Here is a 26,242-nt window from a genome sequence, read left to right as displayed (position 1 = left end):
CAAAAGCTAACCATTTCAGCCTAAAACATGGTGCAAATGCTTTAGCCATTACTGCATTTCTCTGTAAAAGACAGAAAACATGCTAAAAGAAAAAGGAATTCAATTGACAAAGCCAAAATTTTGGCACTCTGAGGGTCATTTCTTAGCATCTGTCTGTTCTTTGTAATTTAAGTTATTGATTATAGAAAAATGGGAAGGCTTTTGAGCTTGAAACTAGATAGGAAAGATATTGCAGAATGAGGTATCACTGTACAAGGACCAAATTTAATGCTAATTTCTTGTCCTGGGATTAAATCATAATACAAGCAATATAAATTCAGCCTACAAAATCCACCTAAGGAACACAATGATATTTCAGTTCCTTACAAGAGATTGATTTTTCACCCAGGGTTCAGACAGAAAAAGTTTCCTCATTTATCTGAACTGTGTGAAATGTAATATTAATCCTTTCTATGTGGGGGAAGCACTCTGAGGGTGATGGCCTTATCCACAGATGTCAGTTCCAATTACCTGCTTCTTACAAGGGCGAAACTGCCTCTGGCAGCCCTGTGTTGTTTAAAAACCCAAACCCCAGACATTACAAATTTTGATTCATCAGAGGTGTTGCTGATATATATACACTAAGGATCGGCTTTCTCCTTTCATTTCTGACTCTTGGAGATTTCTCTTTATGCAAACTCAGCTATACTTTTTTAAATAAACATTATATTTTCACCATTATAGGTTTTTTGCAGTGAAAATTAGTTTTGTTTGTTTTTAATTTCTTTAGCTTACACAGCCATATAACTGTAAACAGGAAGTAGTTTCAAGTGGTATGATGGGTAACTTTTTCCTTTTTATAGGTTGGCAATTTAAAATCTCATTTATAAGTTCAAAAACCATTAAAGTATCTATTCATTTGTATTTATAGGATACAATTCAAGTAATGCTATGTAGTGAGTAATGATGACTTTTTAAAATTATCCTGTGGCCCAAATACATAGCTTCCTACAATCATGGACATGAGCTATTTCTTCATTAAGAAAGCAACCAATAAAAAGGCTGAGTAGAAACATTAGGCCACATATGATGAGACTTCAAACAGTAAGTTATTAAAGAGAGCACAGTCAAGGAGAGAGGGAAGATCACTTGCATCATATACAAACTAATTAATTAAATGCCATATAGAAACTTGCAGTTTCACTTCATTATTTCTATACTCCATTTATCTTTCCTATTTGTATCCGTTTGTTGTCTTTTTTGTTGTTATTATGTTAGAAGTACTTTTAAAACCTTTCAAGAATTAAATCTGTGATTTAATTTAAAACCTTTCAAGAATTAAATCAGTGATTCTTCAGTATAGGAGATTCCCTAAGTTCCACCTTAATTAATTAAATTTACAACCAAATCACATAAAAGGCCAGTATTTTTCCTGGTTTCTACTATAACTAAAGAACTGTGGTATACTGGTTTGTTTATTCGTCCTTCAATTTTTAAAAATGTCTTATTAAAAATGGTATATGTGCTCCAGGTCAAAGTAAAACACACATAAAATCCTCCCTCTACTCAAACACAGTACAATATTTATTTCAAACAATAAATACAATGCTACAAAGCATAAATAAGACAAACATAGAGCTGAAAGCTACAGAAACTACAGAGGTGAGTGGTTCAAGCTGTCGGATCCACTGACATGGAAACAAGTGTTGGGTAGAGGTGGCTGCTGCCAAGCTGTCCTATCCTGCTGGGAGAGAACACTCAGCCCCTGACCAAAGTCCTCCCAGTTAATGGAGTTCAAAGCACCTCCAGTCAACTTCCCAGGATTGCTGCCTGAAAGCTGCTCCATCTCTGTTATTCACAAAGCACAAGAAACTGGGCAAGAGAAAAAGCCTCTGCTATAAACTCAGTTGAAATGTCATTCAAAAAATGATAAACTAATATTTATTTTACTTCTGCTAGACTCTCATGGAAAGAACTAATAAAAAAATATGTTCTAACAAAAAGAAAAATGAAGGCAGGAAAAAAAGGGAGATATAGAAAGTAGTTATAAACAATGAAATCGGTAAATCATGGTAAACATGTTGGTAAATCTAAATCAGTATTAACTACAGAAATAATGTTAACATTTATTTATATGTTCAAAAACAAGCTGGGCCCTTCCAGATAACAGTAATATTGAGGATAGAAAGAAAACAGTAAACTGTGGAAGAAAGAGCATGCTAAAGTCCTCTTTCATAGAAGACTCTAGAGGACTTTCAGATTTTGCTAAAAAAATTGTAAAACTAAGTACTGCACTGAAAACTTAAGTTTTGCATTTAAGGATAGAAAAAAATATATAATGTCCTAAGCTCTAAATTAAATGAATAGGCTCAGAAAACAACTTGATCAATCTAATGGAAGGCATGAAAAGAGAAAAAGAAAAGCAAACAAATAAATGGTAAAAAGAAGATGTGGTTTATGTATACAATGGAATATTACTCAGCTATTAGAAATGACAAATACCCACCATTTGCTTCAACGTGGATGGAACTGGAGGGTATTATGCTGAGTGAAGTAAGTCAGTCGGAGAAGGACAAACATTATATGTTCTCATTCATTTGGGGAATATAAATAATAGTGAAAGGGAAAATAAGGGAAGGGAGAAGAAATGGGTGGGAAATATCAGAAAGGGAGACAGAACGTAAAGACTGCTAACTCTGGGAAACGAACTAGGGGTGGTAGAAGGGGAGGAGGGCGGGGGGTGGGAGTGAATGGGTGACGGGCACTGGGTGTTATTCTGTATGTTAGTAAATTGAACACCAATAAAAAAAAAAAAAAAGAAAAGTCAAATTAAATTAGCACAAAAGAATATATTAATGGTGGAGGGATTTAAAAATATAAAAAAGACAAAAAATAAAGAATGCATTTTATTTTACCATCCAGATGTAAGTATAATCAACATTTCCTTTCAGTTCCTTAGGTACATATATATTTTTTCAAAAACATATGATATAGTATATACACAATTAACAATGCCTCTCAGCCATCATAAATATATTTTATGCATAAAGATAAGAATATATAACAAGTTTTATGGCTACACAGTAGTCCTTTAAACAGTGTCCTTTAATCAGAAAATTGAGCTAGCTTCCAATTTTTACATTATAAACACTGTTATAATAATAAATATTTACCCATATCCCTCACTAAGAGTTTATTCTGCCAAGATACTTTTGGGGTTACAATCGTATTTTATAAACTATACATAAATAGGTCAATTAGAGGTAAGAATTCTGGCTATTAAATAATTTGACAGTTTACTCACAATTAGGCTACAATTTCTTATGTAATTTTTATTCCAATCATCTAGATTGAGTTTGAGCAATTCCAATCACTATCCCAAGTGCCCTAACTCATTGAAAAATATAAAGCCTTAAATGATGATACTTCCTTTACCTTGTGGCTTCCCACAAGTTCTTTTTTTTTTTTTTTAAGATTTCATTTATTTATTCATGAGAGACAGAGAGAGAGAGAGAGAGAGAGGCAGAGACACAGGCTCCATGCAGGGAGCCTGATGTGGGACTCGATCCCGGGACTCTAGAATCATGCCCTGGGCTGAAGGCAGGAGCTAAACCGCTCAGCCACCCAGGGATCCCCCTTCCCATAAATTCTTAATCTCTAACTTAATTCATGGCTTCCCAAAGACACTGTTCTCTCTGGAACCTCTTAAACCTAATTTAGAATTTTGGGGGGATTATACCAATTAAATTTTCAGCTCTTTCCTTTATGATCAGTTCAGCTATTAGTCAGTTCTCCATTTTCACTACTATTGCTGATGCTACTGATGCTGTTTTATTTCTTTTTTAAATCTAATGGCAATTCTTTACTGTAATTCATACTATAACTTCTGTGGATAACTGAATTTTTTTCTCTTTCATTAAAATATACATAAGTTAATATATAGTTGTAGTAATATTGTGGTTTCCTTTTTATAGTTCAAAGAATTAAATAATGTCCAAATTACTAAAAATAATTAAATAGAATTCTCAGAACAAAGGAGTAAGCTGTAATCACACAAGAAACAAAGTAAATAATTTCTTGCCATCCAGTGAACATATATCTCTTGACTGAAGTACTTTTTCCAAATGCATAATCATTAAATCAATAAAGTAAAGGGGTGCATCAAGAATTAGAAGACAAGAAAAGTTAATCCTTTTTCAAACTCAATCATCCTTAACTATACTTTTGGTATATTTTTTCTCTCTACTCAAATATACAATTTATTAGTTTCTTACTTTTTGTAAGTAGCTCCACAAATTTAAAAAAGAGAGAAAGACCTAGCAGTGCACTATTCCAAAAACTACATTTCTACGTATGTAACTATAAACTATTACTCTAGAGTATACATTTGATAAATGCAGAAACATGATGTCTCTACTTAAACCTACAATCAATTTCCTTCAGGAAAAGACACAAAAATGCAAACATTAAAAATAAAATTAGACAGTTCAAGAGAACAAGAGAAGTGAAATTTGGTCTTGGTTTTAAATCATGACTAGAGATAGGAAGGCATTTAAAAAGGTGGAACATCAAATGTCAAATAACAGAGATGGAAATGTACATGGCATGAGTCAAGGACAGGGTATAGAGCTAATCAAGAAGAGCACAGTGTTAGACAAGGTGAGTCTGTGAGGATAAATTGGTGTTACACTGAGGACTGACAGGCTTGGCTTGGGTTTTGAATTTTATTCCCTATGAAATGACCCAATCTGTAAGAGTTTTACCACTAACCCAACTGGGACAACCATTAGGATAGTAATAATTACTCACATTTGTATAATACTCTAGACCTTGAGAATTACTTTCCCATCTATTGTCTCTATATAGGTGTGCCTTCTGGTTTCTGTCCTAACATTTGCAAGGTCATTCTGCTATTCTTCAATCCCTCTCTCATTTATGGGCTCCTAAGCACTGCAGTAAGCCCGCAGAATTCACACCTGATAGTCCATCAGGAAATAAATTTAAAGTACCTGAGTCAGACTGGTGCTTGTATCTGGACACATACAACTCTTTATTCTGTCCCCAAAACAAGTTGAGTCATTTCAGATCACAAGCTGTGTCATTTTAGATGCTTTTTCCAATCATATATGTGCCCATATAAATAAGCAACTTTTTAAAAATGGGATTCTCATATTATTATACAAAATTAAAATTCTCTTGGAATAACCACCACTTCATAATTTATAAATTAGAGTCAAGGCTGAGCTTTGGAAAGTACTTGAAGGAAGATTTTTAGGTTCTGCCATTCATAACCTTGACTACACACTAGAATTAGGGTTTTTTTCATAAGTGTTGTATAGTTTTTAGAGTTGAGATCCTTTAACCTCTTTGGATAGGTTTATTCCTAGGTATCTTATGGTTTCTGATGCAATTATAAATGTGATCGATTCCTTAATTTCTCTTTGATTTGTCTCATTGCTAGGGTATAGAAATGCAATTTATTTCTGTGCATTGATTTTATATGCACACTTTGTTGAATAGCTCTATGAGTTCTAGCAATTCTAGGATGGAGTCTTCTGGGTTTTCCACATAAAGTATCATGTCATCTGTGAAAAGTGAGAGTTTGAACTCTTCTTTGCCAATTCAGATGCCTTTTATTTCTTTCTGTTGTCTGATTGCTGAGGCTAGGACTTCCAATACTATGTTGAACAACAGTGGTGAGCGGGCATCCCTGTTGTGTTTGGGACCTTATGGGAAAAGCTCTCAGTTTTTCCCCATTGAGAGTAATATTCACTGTGGGCTTTTCCCAGATGGCTTATATTATGATACTGAAATATGTTCCCTCTGTCCTTACGACATAGCAATTGCCTACTGGGTATTTACCCCAAAGATACAAATATAGTGATCCAAAGGGGCACCTATACCTCAATGTTCATGGCAACAATGTCCACAATAGCCAGCCTGTGGAAAGACCAGAAATATCCATTGACAGATGAATGGATAAAGAAGATGTGGTATAAATATATACAATGGAACACTACTCAGCCACCAGAAAGGGCAAATACTTACCATTCACATCACATGGAGGGTATAATGCTAAGTGAAATAAGTCAGTCAGAGAAAGACAATTAACATATGGTTTCACTCATATGTGGAATATAACAGTGCAGAGGATTATAGGGTAAGGGAGGGAAAACTGAAGTTATCAGAGAGGGGTAAAAACCATGAAAGACTCTTAACTCTAGAAAACAAACTGAGGATTGCTAGAGGGGAGGTGGGTGGAGGAATGGGGTAATTTGGTGATGGGCATTGAGTAGGGCATGTAATGTGATATGCACTGGGTGTTATATGCAACTGATGAATTATTGAACACTACATCTGAAACTAAGTATGTACTATATATTGGCTAATTTAATTCAAATAAATGAATAAATAGAAACAACAATGCTCAGGCCACAACCCAGAACAATGAAATCAGCATCTCTGTGCTTGGGGCCTAATCACTGGTATCATTTGCAGGAAGCTTCTCAAATGATTATAAAGTGTGAATTAGTCCTGTACTCAGGGAGGAGATGGTCATCTGCAAGCCATGGAGAAAGGCTGGAATATATCCTTCTCTCATAGATCTCAGAAGAAACCAACTCTGCTAATAACTTAATGTTGGAGTTCTAGCCTTCAAACTATGAAGAAAATAAGTTTCTACTGTTTAGGCCATTAAGTCTGTGGTATCTTATTATGGCAGCCCTAGGAAAATCATACACTATTATCTCAGACTCAGAAGAGTTTACTAGATTAAAAATAATCTGCCCTTTGATATAGAACAAGTGCTTAAAGGAAAACTGACTAATCACATAAGTTCAGTTCAGTTGGTAGAATAAGATATTCAAAGAAGATGGCTATAGACAACAACTATTAAATCCAGAATAGCAATAAGAACCATAGATACCCCACAATGTATGAAGAAAAATGATAGAGAAGGTAATATCTATATTTCCAATATGGCAGTTGGAATCAGGGAAGTCAGTATCTAGAGATTCAGCTTCTAATTTCTGGACAGGGATTGGTGAGGACAAGCCAAAAGTTTAGTTCTTGGGGGGACTTGGCAGCATAACTGGATCTAGGGACATCTAGGCAAAAATCTAGTGTCTGGTCACTGCTAGGACTAGGTCTAGATTGCAGAAGAACAAGTAGCTGGACTGCTAAATGCTAGTCCTCAGAGGGCCGGGCTGGAGCTAGGGACAAGATGATTTCCAAGCTCTTCCAGCTAGAGGAAATGGCTTTAGGGGCAGGGATATCAGGCCAACCTCAACACCCATAATGTCTCCTCTGTTCAACAGTGTGTGAAAGGAGAGGTATTTTTTTTTTCTTCTGAAGTCTCTCTCAGGTCTAAGATTCTGTTATTCTGTTAAAATTAACCAAAAGTAAGAACAACCTTTTCATTCACTGGATAAAATGGGTCAAAAATACTGCAGTATGATTCTGCATTTTAAAAGGATACTGAAGAACAACTTACTGAGATAAAATAGTGGCACTAAAATCTTCAATATCAAATCTTTTTCTAAATGTACTTTGAAGCATAAATGTTTCCCTTTAAAATGACCTTTAGTTATAAATCTTTTAAAACATTCTATGTTAAGATTGTAAGCATATATTACATATAAAATTTGTATGATTATTTTTGAAAATGTAGCCCAGATTTTAATTTCATTTCTCCTGATTCAGAAATAGGAATTGCTTTCAGATGTAACTAAATGACTAATATTTCCAGCTATGGATTATTTTAGGAGAAATATTATTGGGTATAATCATGTTAGATTTACAGACTTCATTTCTTTTCTTTTTATAGAAATTCCTTTTAATCACAACTCTTGTTTTAGAATCAAGGCGATTTTTTAGTAGTTATATATTAGGCAGAAATTGTAGCTCTGAAAAAACCAGCTTCTTACCATGATGATTTCCAAAATTTGCTTAACACATATTCTTCGAAATTAGGAACCTAATTACTAAGTTAGCTCAGACCACACACACACACACACACACACACACACACAGTTATTTGTGTTCTCTCAATCTCTTCCTAAGATTTAAATTGCACAGATGACTAAAATGGCTAATGTCCATTTTCCATATCCACTGTTAGAAGAAATTAGGGGTAGCCCAGGTGGCTCAGTGGTTTAGCGCCGCCTTCGGCCCAGGGCCTGATCCTGGAGACCCGGGATCGAGTCCCACATCAGGCTCTCCCAGAAGCATGAAGCCTGCTTCTTCCTCTGCCTATGTCTCTGCCTCTCTTGCTCTGGGTGTGTCTCTCATGAATGAATAAATAAAATCTTAAAAAAAAAAAAAAAAAAGAAGAAATTAGTTCTCAGAATCCCTGTAAGGCATTTAAACTGTAGCATCTAACACACCCATAAATCATGATAAATCATGCCTCTTTCACTAGTTGAAAGGGGGAAAGAAACGTATCTTTTCCTCAGCAATACCAGGCAGTAGTCCCCCTTCTCTTTTGTGACAATTTTCATGTCCTTTGTAATATCAAAAAAAAAAAAAGAAGAAGGAAGAAAGAAAGAAAAAGAAAAGAAAGGAAGAAAGAAAAAAAAAGAAAACCAGGGCAAATAAAACTGTTGGGCTTTGGTGTTAAATGTCAACCTGTCCAACTACTGGTCCTACAGCAATTTCTTTCCTCTGCATAGATTAAATGGGTAAATTAAAGAAGATGTTAGAGAAAGCATTTGGTTGAGAGTTAAGAAGTAGAGGTAGAGATCTATAAAAGTGTGTTCATCAGCATCTGTGTAAAATGGGCCAACCAAAATTACATAAAAGGAAACAGGACAAAAGAAATGAAGTGAGCTCCTTTAAGTACCCCCTCAGGGCAGGGGCTATATTCTAATCATATATTCCCAAAGCCTGGTAAGTGCCTGTCATATAGTAGGAACTCAATAGAAGGTAAAAGAGTAGCCAATGCTGTTACAACGCTAATGGATCCATCAATGTTTTGAAGTTTGGTTAAGGTGGCTAAAATGCCATTTATGAAAGGCCCCAGAGGACACCAAAACTAGTTATTTGCAGCTTAATGAAGGGGACATTGAAAAACAGTTTTTTATGTTTTATTTTAATGGATATCAAATTAATGCATGCATATTATGAAAATTAAAATAAATAAGGGCTTGATACGTAGCTACAAATAAATAAGGGCTTGATACGTAGCTACAATAATTCATTTCCTCTCACGGCTCTTCTGCCCACACTATCAATTCCACTTCTTAAACTTTTTTCAAATATTTATTTTCTTATAAATAAGACTGCTTTCTTCAAAGCACTCTAATACTTTTTAAAGATTTTATTTATTTATTATTTTGACATGGACAAATATTTATATTCAATTGTGTAAACATATGCAAGTATTTAATGTGGAAGGGAGTTTATTCTATAAATTGAAAAATGTAAGTGGCACTTACAATATTATTACATATAAATACTACAGAACAAGTTAAAAATGTGCAGAATATAAATTTCCTTTTCTAGGGATGAACTGTCACGGTTCCTGTTCACTCAGAGGAAAATGTGCCTAGGTTATTAGTTGAATGGGCTGTATCAATTAATAAAATAATGTCACATTTTTGTTTGCTTCATATTTGAAACTTGATTTTCCTTAACATTTTTTTTTCTCAGTGTTTGTCCCTTTTCATTGTTAAAAAAAGAGACAGCCTTTTCTTACCCAGTAAGGAAATCCAATAATATCATGTAATTCATTAGTCATTGGATATTTCTTAGAATCCATGACATTATTTTTCATAAAGATTTTCCTCTTGGAGCCTCCTGGAAATGATCTCTGCTTTTAATTTTCACAGATTGCTTTCTGTACACAATGTCATCCAGGGATTTCTCTGCACTGGATTCCTGGGGTAGCTCCACTATTTCTTGCTTCTCATTTGTCCCACTTTCTTAATTATTATTCAAGTTTTCTTGAGTGATACATCTTTAAATAATTCTCTCAGATGGAGACTGCAAAGTTGGAGAACCTGGGAGTTGACTGATGGTTTAGATGTGCAGAGAATTCTAATTTCAAACAGTTTTGTGCCATACTTTAAAGGCATTGAACAGTTGTAGTTTCTAATCTGCTGCTGATGGGAAGTCTAAAGACCGTTTAACTCTTACTGTTGTATATATGACCTAGTTTATTTTTTAACCTCCAAAAGCGTATAGATTTTTTTCCCCTTTTTTCCTTGGCATCTAGTTGGTGTTGAACTTCCTCCTATGTTTCACCATTATGACCTCTGGACTCATCCTTTGAGCTTCCAGATGTTTCCTTGTGGGTCAGTTTCACATTTTTTTGGATGAAAGAAGTTTAGAGGTTTTGTATCAGCTTTTAATGTCTAAGATCAAGTTTTTCATTTCCTGGCTTGGAGAATTAACTCATATCTGCAGCAAGCTTGTGATCTTGAGTCTGGTCATATAGTCTTATACTTTGTCCAGGGATCTCTGTCCAAGTACTTCAGTGTTAAGGGTTTTGGTATCCAGAGCTTTCCGTTAAGTTTGGATAATAACTTTAATTTTTCAAAAAATATTTTACACAGAATATCCATGTGTTGGGTGAGGAAGCTGCCCTGGGGATGAGGCTTAGGTATTTCAGGATGTATTAAACTTGATCAGGAAAAAAAAAAAAAAAAAAAAAACACTTGATCAGGATGTAGCATTTTGTACTGTTTGGTTTCTAAACACCCTTTGCTCTTGAAATAACTTCTTACTTTTAGGATCTACTTGTTTATCTTGATTTTTTTAGTTCTTCCTGCTGGCGCTCTTCATAGTTTGTGGGATTTGTTGTTCATTTATATTTAAGACAGACTACTGACTTAATTTCTGTGTGTAGCTGGTGAGTATTTCCATGTAGGTCTTTTCAGTCACACTGCTGTAGTAGACACTAACAGTATCTCTAACATCTGTGAGTGAATGGAGCTTGGGAGCTAGTAGCCTTCACTTTAGGGTAAACAACATATGGAACTCAGCATTAAGCTATAAGGGTGGGGGTGCAACAATCCAGAATCTGAGTTTTGCTGAGGCAGTTTACTGGATTTCTTCTTGAATTCTACCTGGGAATTAAATGTGGGGTTGCTCTTGCTATATGTAAGGGTGTAAAGAGGAGGGAAAAATGGTAGAGAATAAGCAAAGTGATTCAGTTGCTCTGTCAACAAATGTTGAATGTATCTGCCAATTGGAAAGTCTCCTTCTTACTTCTGGCTTCACAGAATCTGTTATCTGGGTCTTAAGTCTCTGTAAGGTGCTTCATTGGCAGTCTTCACCACCGCCACACCCTCATTTACCTAGAAACCTCTTATGTCTAAAAGTAAGATGTAGACTATATTTTGCTAAGTGAAGTAAGTCAGAGAAAGACAAATACCATATGATTTCACTCATATGTGGTATTTAAGAAACAAAAGAGATAAATATAGGGGAAGGGGGAAAAAGAGAAAGAAGCAAACCATAAGAGACTCTTAACTACAGAAAACTGAAGGTTGATGGAGGGAAGATGGTGAGGGATGGCCTAACTAGGTGATGGACATTAAGGAGAGCACTTGCTGTGATGAGTGCTGGTATATGTAAGTGATGAATCACTAAATTCTACACCTGAAACCAATTTACCATATATGTTAACTAACTAAAATTTAAATAAAACTTGAAATAAAAAATAAAACATACAAAATAAATAAAGCTGGTAAAAGTAGATTACTTTCTTCTTTTCATCTTCTAAAAACATTTCATCTGCTCATAGCTCACTTCCTTTTTCTTCACTTTTATGGGATCTCATGAGGTAAGAAAACTAAATGTTTAGGTTTGGGTAATCATTTGAAGACAAAGCCCTTTTAAGTTGCAACTGCTTTCAGGCTACCATTTTAAAAAAATATCTATAGCCAAATTCTTACCAAATAACCTGATTTTATCTTGGTGTATCCTATCTCTCTATAAAATCTATTTTAAAAGAATCCTCTGGATAGCCAAAAAAAAAAAAAAATCAGGAGAAACCATAGCTATGTATATGTGTATATTTATTTATTTAATCACTGTAGTTCTATAACCTAGCAGTGTGCTTGGAATGCAGTAGGTTCTTATAGATATTTTAATATCATGTGTATTATCTAATATTCATGTGTTACACACATATTAATACATAAATAATTCTGATCAAATTTTTTAATTGCAAGCCCTCTTAAGGTTATAGGAAGGACTAAGACTCCCAAAAGGATATTAAATGCATTCTTTGTTGTCAAAAAACACAAGTAAACCAGTAACTTCTGGTCAGAATTAAAAGTTCTGTGAGCAATAGGCACTGTACTGCTGGAGCCCAAAGAAATTATTCTCAATGTTTTTAGTTTAGTGATTAAAGAAAAATATAAAGAATTAGATTTACACTTAAAGATTTTAATATTTGATTTTTGCAAGGGTTCCAAACTCTTGTTCCTCATTCCCCAATGTTTAAGTTGCCAGGCATCCAAACTTAATGGTCAATAATTCACAATACCTAAAACCTATACTCTGGTCCATGGAAACTATCTTTGTCTTTAGGGGGAAAATTCACACCTGTTATTAAAGATCCATAGTCTTATATGAAACCCTTGCAGGTATCACCCAGATATCACATGCTCCTAAAAGGACTGCTAAATACTGCCTTGCAGTAATAGTTACAAACAAACCAGTTAGCCCTTGTTAGACAGGTTGACCTCAGAAGCCATTCACACAGTACTTTAAAAGTTTAAAGGTATAATCAATTTGTGTTGTATTTTTTGAGTTATTCAAAGTGGGAGAGGATAAAAAAGGAAATCATGTTATCCACTGCCAGGCTCTTATTCCAACTGGCTCTGTCTGAGGATTTATAGTTTTAGTTCCTTGTAAGTGTAAATAGCTTACTCTACTGATCAAGACAGCATGCTTCTAAGTTTCTTCTCAGAACTGGTGCCATTTCTTTCTTCCACACTGGCATCATCTTTGTCTCTTTCTTTATTCTCATGCTTTTGTACTCAATTCCTTTAGGCACAAATCTTTACTAGGCCTTGCCCCAATGGGTCATATTACTCATTTCACTTATATTCAACTGCTATCTCATAAGCGTTTTAGTTCACTGCTTTTCTTCTGAAAAGAGATTTATGCTCTTAATATTTATAAGCTAAGAAACAAAGGATGCCCAATTTTCCCCAATTGGCTAAAGCAACATGGCATTCACTTTGAAAACATGTAATAATTGACCTCAATTTTGAGACAAGCCCACTAGAGCTTACTGTTAATCCCTGTGTGTGTGTGAGAAAGAGAATTATACCATATGTAAAATATTATATTGACTATAAAGGCTGTGTTGTCTTCCAGATGCCATTCGACCAGGTTATCTTTTTTGTTGAATTTTAGGACACAGCAAAATTATATCAACATATCTAGAAAAAATTTCCCTTTTAGGCATTTATTAAACTGCATTTCATTGTGTAATTTTTCTTTATTGCTTATTTCTCTATAGAATGTAAGCTCTATGAGAGCATGGGACATGTTTATCCTTTTTTAAAAATTTTTTTTTTATTTATTTATGATAGTCACACAGAGAGAGAGCGAGCAAGAGAGGCAGAGACATAGGCAGAGGGAGAAGCAAGCTCCATGCACCGGGAGCCCGACGTGGGATTCAATCCTGGATCTCCAGGATCGCGCCCTGGGCCAAAGCAGGCGCTAAACCACTGCGCCACCCAGGGATCCCCTGTTTATCCTTTTTTAACCTCAGTTTATATATGGAAAGTGCTAAATACATTTACTGATAAGTAACAAACCAACTCAGCATAATGATAAAATTAGAATAATGTCAATGACAAAAATGGCATACATATAGTAAGTAGCTACCTTACGCCAGTGATATGGTCTAAATGTTTGTGTCCTTCCCAAAATTTACAGGTTGAAATCCTCCTAACCCCCATAGATGATAGACAGTATTAGCAGTTAGGGCCTTTGGGATGTGCTGAGGTCACAAAGGTAGAGCCTTCATAAATGGGATTGGTGCTTTTATAAGAAACCCCACAAATCTCCCTAGCCCTTTCAACCAAGTGAGGAAACAGCAAAAAAGGTGCTAGCTAGAGGGTATTTTACCAGAATTCAACCATGTGGGCATCCTGATCTTAGCCTTCCTAGCCTCTAAAACAGTCAGATATAAATATCTGTCGTTAATACACTCCCAGTCTGTAGCAAAAAAATTTTTTGAGCCTGAACAGAGTAAGAGAGTAAGCATTATGTTAAATGTTTATGTAACTCTTAAACTGAAAGAACAAATGAATGGATGTGATACTGTGCTTTATAATAAGAAATATATATTTGAGTTTAGTGAAGGTTCTAGCAAAGAGCTTCTAAAATCCTTAGAATTTCCTAAGTAATGAAAGCCATAAAGGTGTCTTTTGTTAGGTTAACGGGGTGATTTTTAGTATATATGCTGCCAAAGCAACTAGTTTACAAAGTGACTTTTTGGACCACACCTAAGGATGGGGGCTGGTCACTTGGAAAACCAATCATGTGATCAGAGGATTGGAGCTTAAGGTTCCAGTCCCCTGACTTCCTGGGAGAGAGGGAATGGAGGATGAACCAAAGCCAATGATTTGGTCAACTCTGCCAAGGTAATGAAGCATTCATAAAAATCTAAAAGTACTAGGTTCTGAGAGCTTCCAGGTAGGGAACATATGGAGGTGCTGGAAGAGCAGCATAACTGTAGAGGCATGGGAGTTCTGCATCCTTTCCCCAGAACCTGCCCTATGCATCTCTTCCATCTGAGTTATATCCTTTTATAATAAACCAGTTATCTAATATGTACATGGGTTTCCTAAATTTTGTGAGCTGCTGTAACAAACTAATCAAACCCACGAAGGGGGTGGTGGGATCCTCTGATCTATAGCCAGTTGGTCAGAAGCACAGGTAACAACCTGGGCTTATGATTGACATCTGAAGTGGAGGGCAGTCTTTTGGGACTGAGCCCTTAACCTGTGGGATCTGATGCTACCTCTCAGTAGATAACATCAGAATTGAATTAGGTTGAATTCTCTTGGACATCCTGCTGGTGTATGAGAATTGCTTGTTAGTGTGGGAACTCTCTCTCTCTCTCTCTCTCTCTCTCTCTCACACACACACACACACACACACACACATTTTGGAACTGAGTCCAGAATCCAAAATAATGGTCTATACTTAAAATGCAATTTTTATCTTTCACTGCCCTTTAAATTTTATTCTATGAAAATAGTCTTCCCTTGACCCCAAAAGTCACAACACGGCATTCACTCTCCTAAGATATCTCTTCCCAAATCATTCTTTTCCTCACCCCATTAGATCCTATGAGACATACAAATAGTTCTTTTACCTTTCCTTTATATGTTATATATGTGAGTGATTACTTCACATTTATTGTGATATTAGGTTATCTATGGTATAGGTACCACAAGCAAAATCAAAACAGGAAAAATGCTAATTTAGCATCCTATTTTATATACATCATCTCATCACACACTCGATAATCTTACCATGTGGATAGTGGATACTCTTATCTCCATTGTGCCAACAAGAAAACTAGCACTTATGGAGGTTAAGTAAACTTGTGCAGAGTCACAGGATACTGTAGACTATCATGGCTGGTTCCCTAGATTGTCCTTAGTAGACAATGGCGGGGTTTGGTAATAAAGGCATTAATAGATACCATAGAAAATGGGATTTTTAAATCATTTTGAAATAAGAAAATGTGCTACATTAAAAAGTATGTTCTTTACAGTTAATGTTTCATTTTGTAAACATTGAGTTGGGACTGGTTAAAATATTAGAATAAGGCAACTATTCTGAGTGGAGTTTATTTTCAAGACATTATGAAAAGGATATTCATTTTAAGAGAAAATAGAGTCATCTGAACCAGATAACAGCAAATGTGATACCCTGTGTTCTTCAGCTTCAGAGTCCCTAAAATGATAATTCTTAAGGAGAGAAGACAGTATGCAGAGGCAATAAGTTCCTTACATTACACCAGTTCCATCCTTCCAATTACTCATGCCTCTAGTCATTTTTTCTTTCACAATCTGTTGGTATTGTAAATATTTTGATACTCAGTTCTGCCTGATTCTATGCCCACTGTGATTTAAAACACACATTTTGTAAGAACTGATGTAGAGTCCTTACTTTAGGAAATGGGAAAATATACATATATATGAAAATACATATATACATATTTATATCTATTAAGAGTTATTTGCACACCAATTAAGCATATCCATTTACATTTTTATTTAACATTTCATTATTTCAGGGGAGAAAAATATGTGTTCACACAACAATATTAAGGCACAGAAGACAGCAAGGGTATACTCACCATGTTATTTTTAAAGATTTATTTATTTTAGAGAGAGCAAGTGAGCAGGAGCACACACGTGAACAGGGTGAGGGGCAGAGGGAGAAGCAAAGCTGACTCCACACTGGTGTAGAGCCCCACCAGGGCTCTATCCCAGGACCCTGAGATCACCACCCCAGCCAAAACCAAGAGTCAGACCCTCCACCCTACTGAGCCACCATGTGACTTTTAAAAAGCTCATGTACAATATTGCATAAATATATGCATACTGACTTCTAAGACAAACGTAAGTCATCAGAAGGTGTGCTGAAAGAGCCAAATGATCCCATATAAATATAATATTTTAATTTCTGTCTTCCACTGCCCTATAAATTTTATTACATGTGGACAGTCTTTCCTTGACCCTGAAACTTACTACATGGCATCCACATTCTGCTAAGTAATCTCTTACCAAATCACTGTCCAAAAGAGTCATTTTAACTTAAGTTGCAGTAATCCTAATGACAGAATGAACTTTCTTAATTGTTCCCATATATATATATATATATATATATACACACACATCCATACATTCACCCATCTATCTATCTAGACAGACAGCTAGCTAGCTAGATGGATATATGTTTGTATTTATCTAGAGAGAAAAAGAGAGAGAGAGGAGACAGAGACACATAAAGGGAGATGACACAGCCATGCATTATGACGATAGAGAATATGAGGAAATAGTTACTTTTTAGTAAATTTATAATATTTAGTATATAATTTAGCAACTATAATACAAGCCAAAAACCGTAAAAAATAGTTACCCCAAAATATAACTAGGAAACACTATATAACAAGAATCAGGACCAACACCATCAAATTTAGGACTGTGGCCAATTTAAATCCGAGGGAAGAGCAGAATGAAGTGAATCTTCAAAAGAAATATGTAATTGCAAAGTCAAATTGAAGTATTTTCTAGACCAGTATTATGCTATCTAAGGGAACTTTCTGTGATGATTGCTTCTGAGCACTTGAAATGTGGCTACAGTGACTGGGGGGACTTAATAATTAAGTCTATGTAACTGTAATTAATGTAAATAGCTACACGTGGTTAAGCTGTTGTAGAACAGTGTAGAACAAGACAGAAAAAAAAAAGTCAGCTTATCATACAATGAATGCTCTGAAATCTTTTGTAATATGATAGTTAAACTTTGTACTCCAAAGTCACTATCCAAAAAAACATAGAACATCTGCATGACAGACTTTCTTCACCAGTTGTGGAAAAGACTCATTTGAAAGTTGAAAAATACTCCCTCTCTGGAGTATCACACCACAGAAGTTTAAAAAAGGTACATTCCCCTTTATCAGGAAGAGTTTTGGTTTCCTAGAAAAGAAGTCCTCCACCATCCACCCCAAAGTATTAACTTAGTGCCTACTGGATGTTCCACAATGACAAGAAACGAAGGCATTAACCACTCTTGGAATCCAAATCTGAAGCTTGTGGTTATGTCTCAAAATCCTACCAAAAAGGAATAAAGCAAGGAGGCTAAAACCTTCTATTCTATTCCCGGAGAGGCTGGGTCTGCGGCCATTCCACGTTGCACTCCCCCCCGCCCCCTCCACTTCCACGGAAATCTGGAGATACCCGACATGCAGCTCCACAGAGGTGTCAGGTATACCGTATAACCAGTTGACATACACAGTGCGAAACGATCCCCAAAATGATTAGCTTCCATCTTCTGATCTAGTTATGAGTTTGTTTTTCCCTTGGGACGCGAACCGTTCGCGTCTACCCCCAAGACTTTCCCACACACCGCACCGCGGCGTTCACTACCGTCATCGCGCGGCACGCTTCAGGCCAGGCCGCACGTTTTACCCCCGCCCCCGCCGCGCGCCCCGGGCTCCGCGCAGGCGCGCCCGCGCCCCCCGCCCCCCGCCCCCCTCCGGCCGCGCGCCCCCGGGCTCCGCGCAGGCGCGCCCGAGCCCCGCCTCCGCCTTACCTTTCTCGCTGACGCTCTCGCTCTCGAGCTCCACGTCCTCGCAGCTGGTGTACTCCGGCGTGGACACGCCCTCCTCCTCGGAGCTGCTCACCGACATCTGCCGCTTCTTGCCGCCCCTCTTGGACCGGTGCGGCTTGGGCGGAGACGGCCGCACCGACTCGGACTGATCGGAGCTCAAGGAGTCGTTCCGCAGCATGGTCTCCACCTTCTCGCGCTTGGACTTCCTGATGAGGACGGCCGAGCTGGGGTCCAGGCGGCTCTGCTTCCTGAGCGGCTCCTGGGCTTTGGGCTCCAGGGCTTCTGCGGGGACCGGCCCATGCCTGGGTGCCGGCGGGCTGTGGTTCGTGAGCTGCTTGGCGCCCGGCGCCCTGGCTTCCGCGGTCCTCTCGGCCGAGTAGGCCCGCGGCGAATCGGGCGGCGAGGCCCTGGCGGCGGCCGGCGCGCGCTTGCCGGCCTTGCTGTCGGGCGGCGGGGCGCCCGCCTCGGTGCGCGGGAGGGCCACGTCGCTGTGGCGCCGCTCGTGCCTCGCGCGGGACACCCGGGCGTGCATGCGCATCTGCTGCTCCTCGGGCGGCGGTTTCACCGGGTACCGCGCCAGGTTCGGGTCGCTGCGGTACCTGGTCTGGTACTCCTCCTCTTTCCTTTGCTTCTCATCTTCCGCCGCTTTGCGGTCCTCTCGTTTCTCTGGCACGTCCGGGAAGTCCTGTGACCGCCCTTTCTCGAGCCTTCGGCTTTCCCGCCTTTCCTTCCGCTCCCGTTCTTCCACGGCCCCCTCTCCAGGCTGCACGGAGGACTTGGGCGCGCGTTTCCGCTCGCTCTTCTGGGCTCCCTTGCCGTTCTGCTCAGAGAGCCCCGCAGTCTTCTTCCTGTGATACACAAAGGAACGTGAAGAAGGAAAGCACTGCAGAAAGCTACACATCAAGACCAGACCTAAGAAACATTTCTTCGCATTCCACTTCAATCTCTTCAAGTGATTCGTTACAGTTCGATGTCTGATTAAGAAGCAATCTGATAACCACATTAAACCTGTGTATCCGATTAGCTTTCAAATAAAGCTCCTTTACGTTACAGCGTCTTAAGGAACTTAAGCAAGTAGTTTTCACATTTAAAATTCTCCATGAATTAACTAGATGAATAAAGGCCACCAATACATTAATTCAATAAATGAACGAGTTTTATGCTAAATTCTGCTATGAATGAAAGACTTAAAGATATTCTAGATGAAACTAATACAGGTTTCATCTAACATAATATACACGGGTCAGTTCAATTCTAATTACATACTTGATATGTATCTGGACAATACATATCGACAATCTTTTATCACAATGGCAACTTTTAAATGTGAATACTAAGCATGTCCATTTCAAAAATTAAATCTAATAGCACTTCTTTAATAGTACAACGAAAGTAATTTTAACAAGATCATATGCACCCACTTTTAAGGGAGTTGGTTAGGAAAAAATGGCTGAACCTTAGCCTTCCTTTTATCTTCCCTGGGCAAAGATAATAGAAATATTGAAATGTTTCAAATTATTATTCATTTTTCCTCCTTCCCTCCCCCTCCTCCTTTCCCTCTCATTTCAGAACACAGTGTAAAACAAAACAAAAACAAACGCACACACACACACAATAATAGTTTTCTGTTCTATTTTTTCTGCATCCCGTTGAAGGCACTGCAAGGATAAAAGTAAAGGGTTTGGCAATCTTTAAATCCTGTAGATATAGGACTCATTTGCCCCTTTCAGCTCTTTTTTGTACACTGGAGTGCACCTAATTTGGGAAAGTTTCAGCAATTACACCAGAAGTTAGAAAAAAGTAGGGGCCTTGTCTAAAGTGTCCTGACACTATATGGTATACTATGCTATTAAGGTGGGAACAACCTAGGCTTTTTTTTTTTTTTTTTTTAAAAACCCTGAGACCCACAGAGGGCTTTCGAAGGGAACATCTTTGACTGAAAGTACAAAAGCAAACACCACGCATAAAAATCAAGAAAAAATACAAGATGAGAAAAAGGACAATTTCTATTGTGGGTTATTAAAGTATTAGTTGCGAGGATATACTGTGGGGTTTGAGGAGGAGCTAGTAATGGCGGAAAGAAAAGAAAGGGTTTCAAATGGGACTGGTAAGCAAAAGAGAATGGTGAATTCCGCTTTAAACATTTAGTTCACATTGGTGTTTTGAAGTGGAAGGGATTTTCATCGGAGGGTGGAATTGTAAGGGTGGCATTGTAGTTTTACAATGTGAGAAGTCTAATAGGAACATATATTACTTATCAAATACAGTTTTTTATAAAAGTGTGACAATTGTACTACAGACATTTAATAGCTCAGTAAGGCACAGGTGATCTTGTTAGAAGTTTATATTGAATCAATTTACTTTCCTTCCTTCCTTTCCTGATAAATGATGCTTACCTTGTAAAGTTCACAGGGGCATTAGAGAGACCATCTGTGAAGGTGCTTTATGGGTTAATAGAGTGTCATGCAAATGAAAAGAGTTCTGCAGTCTCTCTGATCTTTGCTTCCCTAAGTACGCCTTCCCTTACCTCTACCTCTAATTATTCCCTTTCCACTAGCTCCTGATGAAGAATTCAGTAGTTCTAAACAGACTGACAACATTCTTTTGCTCTCACTTACCTCCCTGAAGTCACCATCCATCTCTTTTCCTTCTATACCCCTAATGTCTTCAATATTTTAAGTATTTATATCATCAGTAATTTATATAATCAGCAACAGCATTTGTCATATTTTCTCTTTAAAAAAAAAAAACCTTACAGCTCCAAATTTTCTTATTTAAAAGTATCATTTTCTGACCAATCCCAAATTGCACCTTTAATATTTTTATTTTTTAACCCATAACAGTTTGTCACAAAAAGCTTCCCATTACACCTTCACTGAAGTATCTCTGGTGTCCTTTGTGTGTCTTCTCCACATAGTTCAGGTGCACTCATTCTTTGTTTCTGAAATGTCCCATCCTACCCTGCCTACCTACTGTATAATCCCTGGGTATCCTAGAAAGCTTAATTCAGAAGGCACCTCCTCTTTCTGTGGCTCCCAAAGTTTTACATGTATTTTCTAGCTTTGATCAAATTAGCCTCTGGTACAGTTAATTGTCCAGGTGTCTATCTTCCCTAGGATATTGTATGGTGGTCTTCCCTAGGATCTGTCAGCAAAGGGACTTTGTCTTAATCATCTTTATACTCTGGTCCCTGGCACAGTGTTTGCTTGTGGTAAATACACAATGGCTATTGGCTTGAATAATAGCTATGTTCACTGAATGCCTCCCATCTGCCAGTTTTTGAACACATGCTCCCCTTTAACCCTTACCACAACCCTGCAAGATGGGTTGTTACTGTCCACTTTGACAGAACCAAAGGACTGGAAGATCTTTGTAACTTTGAAGTCCTTGATGTTATTGTATAGGCTTTGTTTGAAAAGGGGAACCAAGGCCTGACTTGAAGCCAACTCTCCCACCCAGTGGGATGCATAAGGATTATACCAACAAAAGCAGAAAATCTACTCTTAACAATAATAAGGTCCCCCAAACTACCAACCGCATGAAGAAGGGCTATATCCTCCTCGTTAACACTGTCTCCCAGTGTAGGAGCCTCCTGTCTGGTCGTAAATGCATTGTTGAATGAAGGAATCAATCAATTAAATTATCTGATCTTGTTAGCCCATGCTTGAAACCGTAAGTAGCTTTCCATAATTCCTTGGATAAAATCTATAAAATTTAACTTGGCCAAAAGGCCCAGTAAGACTTGGGCCCTGGTACCTAACCAGTCTCCTTTCCCCAGCTCTCCCCTACTCTCCTCCTCAGCTACTCACACTCTTGGTGTGGGCATCATTTAGGTTCTCACATGAGAACTTGTTTCTTCAGTCCACATGCCTGTGCAGATACCTGGAGTGCTCATCTCCTTCTTCATCTGGTTAATTCCTAGTCACTTGTTGAGCTCAGCATAAAAGATATATCCTCAAAGAAGGTACCCATGCACCTTCCACCAGGTCTGGCTCCCTCATATTCTCTCAGAGCATACTTTCCATTAAAGTGCTAATTCTAAAAGTGAATAAATGATCTGAGAGCTTTTCTGAGTTCAAGGTTGGAAGTTAGTATCTCAACTCAGGTGACTTGTTCACATGTGTCAATGTTATGAAAGAAATGCTTTTCAAAAAAGTTCTAAGGATTGATGCAGCATTCTAGAGATAAACAAAGCACCTTAGGACTGTTGTTGCCTTCCAGGTGGAGCCTGAGAAGTAGCACCTCCACATATTCCTTTAAATAGCAGTTAATTCTTGAAAAGAGGTTTGCTCTCAATATAATATCTTGCCTTTTGCTTACAGGGTTAATGAACTATTACCTCTCTCTTGGAGGTTCACTTCTAGACCTGGATGAAACCTGCTTCTGTTCAGGCCCCACCGCTTGCTGTGAGGACTCAGCCCCCTTGCTCCTGTCTGGTTGTGCGCTGGGAGGAGCTGTGTCCTGGGAGGAGGCAGCTGCCATGCTCAGGGGTGTCTGAGACCGTGATCGCTCTTGGAGCCGTGCTTTCTTTTCTCTTGGTACCTCAGAACCAGCACCTGTAGCTGTATCACTTAGGGTTCCATCCTGACTTGGCTGCTGAGGGCCACTTCCAAAGAACCATGCCCCAGATTTGGTTAAGATTTCTTGTTGCTTTCGACATAAATTGCATACCCACATAACCTATTTAAAGAAGAGAGAACAATATAAATTTTCTATGCCATTTGGAAATAATAATTTATCTTTAACACATTAAAATATCTTATAAGGAAAAGAAAAATGCTTGTCATATGTATACTTATCCTTGCAAATTTCTTGTGACAATGACCCTTGCACAAGTCACAGTCAAGTACATGAATGCCTGGACTGTCACCCATCTGAAACCACAGCATCTCTAGGTTACCAGAGTATTTTCCTGGTGTCGTAACCCTGTGATTCTGAACTTTATTTTACCATGTATCCATCACATTTTGTATGACTGAATCTGAAGTTTCATTTAAAGTATATGCTAGTAAAAATGTTTTAAGCGGGGTTTGATTGATTAGTAAAATGCTGTAAAGAGCTATGAAATTAATATTTATGTACATAAATCTCAGTGTCTTGAAGGATATAGAAAATATCTGTCTTCTCAAAACTTATGCATTATTAAAGCTGATATTAAAAGATGTTCATATGGGACAAACAATAAAAGGTAGGCACAAAAGAAAAGGTCAAGCTGTATATCTTCTCTAGTTTATTAGTAATAAACTCACCTCAGGTTTACATTATGCTATAAAAGTTTCCACGCACATCTTTACTAAAGCAATAAATTTAGGGCTGGGTTTATTCATATGAGACCACTCCCAATACTGTTTCCACTAGAGATTCTATTTTGGAATAGTCATCTAGAAATACATCTACTGAGAAATTATTAGATTATTTTATCACTTAAATCTATACATCAGCTCTCCTCTTGGTGACATTTAAATGAATGTAATAATGAGGACAACAAAGATAACAAATGATGAATAATGGTAGCAGCAACACTTAGTATACAGAGCAAAAATAGATATCTACAGGCCTATGAGCACTCTTCTCAGATACCTCCAGTACCTCTGTTTGGTGGTGTAATTCCACCTCCCTGCCTCAGTTGTTTTCCTCTGAACACACTTCAGTTTTCCTTTGTACTTCAGAAACAGCACCCACAGGAAAGGCTGCTCATCAAACTACAGGCCCTGGTTTTCACAAATACTGAATCAGTCTCAATTCCTCAAAAATATTACAAAAGGATGAATAAATCCCAGATAATAGTACATGAGAAACAATATTACCGTGGTAAAAGATGAAGCCTTGTTGAGATGGCAAAAAGAAGAAAATGTACGACTGAAAACATTTAGATGAATATGAGAAAAACTACAATGGTAGCTATAAAATTAATATATAAAAGATAAAGTAAGAATAAGAAAAAGAAAAGTACTATGTTTTTAACATGGAAGAGTTCATCTGTATGAAATGTTAAGAGCTGCTGCTTTCCAAGCAAGAAAATGCAAATGGATCAATAGTATGGGGAAAACTAAGACTTAAAGATGTTTACTACAAAAAGTTTAAGATTGACAAAGCTTATTAGTTCATTCCTCTACACTTCCTCAGGTCATAAAATGAAATGGACTAGATTCACAAAAGCAGTTAGTTGAATCCCATATGCTAAGATGTTAAACAAGGTAAACAGAGCATTTCATAAGCCTGTAACAAAATAAAGGAAGTATGGAACATATCTGTAATTTAAAATGCTTCCCAAATGAGGTGATATTGAGCACAATGTATCACAATCTCTTTATGTCATAAATAAGGTCCCTCAGAAATTCCGATTCATTGAATACAGTCTTATCAAGGATATCATTATAAGGGCAATATCCCCAGGCCAGGACTTTATGCCAGTGACACTGATTATCCTTCACCCAGACCCTGGATGGGGACAGGTGATATGCTATCTCATTGGTTGCCTCTTTAGCTGACAAAACAGTAATGAGAAGGTCTGAAATCATGCAAAGAAACCAGGAAGAATCTTTGACTACTTTATATTGCTAGGGAGACATTAAATTTATGTTTATTATACTATAAGAAAAATATTATTCATCATCAAAAGTAAGTCCCTTTCCTCAAAATATTAAAGTATATTTAGGATAAATATAAATTTACTTTAAAACATAGGGAAAACACAATAAAATTACAATTAAACAAAAATTCCCAAATGGAGTTAAGTTAAATAAAGAGGCAGAAAGAAACATTAAAATACTGATAAAAAGAAGGGTAAAGGGATGCTGGGTGGCTCAATTGTTGAGCATCTGCCTTTTGCTCAGGGCGCGATCTCAGTGTCCTGGGACTGAGTCCCGCACTGAGCTCCCTGGATGGAGCCTGCTTCTCCCTCCACCTATGTCTCTGACTCTCTCTCTCTCTCTGTGTCTCTCATGAATAAAAATTTTTTTTTTTAAATGAAGGATAAAGGAGACTCTTCTTTGTGCATCTGAATATTTTCTAGAAAATGTTTATCATAATCTTACTTTGATTGTTTCATGTATTTTTTAAAAGATTTTGTTTATTTGAGAGGGAGAGAGAAAGAGAGCACACACACATAAGCAGGGTAAAGGGTAGAGGGAAAGGGAGAGAATCTTAAGTAGAGTCCACGCTGAATGTGAGCCTGGTGCAAACTCAATCTCATAACGTGGAAATCACAACCAAGAGTTGGATGCTTAACTAACTGTGGAACCCAGGTGCTCCAATTGTTTCATATTTTTTAAGTGTTATAAAAATGGGCCAATGAAAAGTAATTGCCAGATCTGGGCAAGTTCTAAATTTTGAATATATGCAGAATTGCCACAAGAGTGATAAAGGCAAATAAAATGTGGTTATTATTAAATTATTCTTACCATTAAATATTAAAATTCATTTAATTTCATATGAAATAGATTCAAAAGATTACAGTTAGTAGAAGCAACTGCTTCAATATTTTCAAAATATTATTTATTTATTTTCTGAATGTCTCATTAATTTTGTCTGTTTTTAACACTTAGAAAAAAATTTTCCTATGCTTTATTTCCTTGTGCACACATTTTTAAATTTGTATTTCAAAATTAATTATAAGTGTGGTGAATCTATCTTCTAATCTGAAAGCAAAATTAACTCTAAAAATAAAAATATTTTTTATTAAAATACTATCTCCCAATCTCTACCATTAATTATATAAATTACTCTTGCCACAGAGTTTACAAAGAAAAAAGAAACTATTTATACAAGCTGTAAGGAAAATAGATGGCAGTACAATAGAACATTTGTTGTGCCTTTCAACATAGTTCATATCAAACATTTCAGGCATGTATAAAAAATAAGCCAAACAGTTGCTGAGAAGCAATGCAGTTATGTATGTTTACAGATTCTCTTTTTGAATTTAGGATCAAGTATTATGTTTGTC

The 26,242-nt window shown here is 37.1% G+C and overlaps 1 protein-coding gene across 36 annotated transcripts in view; it reads right to left on the bottom strand.

Moving 5' to 3' along the window:
* The window catches only part of RIMS1 (regulating synaptic membrane exocytosis 1), a 477,898-nt gene that overhangs the window by 192,675 nt on the left and 258,981 nt on the right, over positions 1-26,242 (bottom strand). For all 36 annotated transcript variants that reach the window (XM_035697447.2, XM_035697450.2, XM_035697433.2 and 33 more), the window contains 2 exons: positions 22,637-22,977; positions 18,280-19,145 (listed from right to left, as the gene is read on the bottom strand). In XM_035697447.2, the coding sequence (XP_035553340.2) occupies positions 18,280-19,145; positions 22,637-22,977 (1,207 nt within the window). The remainder of the gene's footprint in view (positions 1-18,279; positions 19,146-22,636; positions 22,978-26,242) is intronic.

Source organism: Canis lupus, chromosome 12 (assembly GCF_003254725.2).
Source record: "Canis lupus dingo isolate Sandy chromosome 12, ASM325472v2, whole genome shotgun sequence".
In the NCBI taxonomy this organism is placed as follows: domain Eukaryota; kingdom Metazoa; phylum Chordata; class Mammalia; order Carnivora; family Canidae; genus Canis; species Canis lupus.
This window is presented reverse-complemented; position numbering and strand designations above follow the sequence as displayed.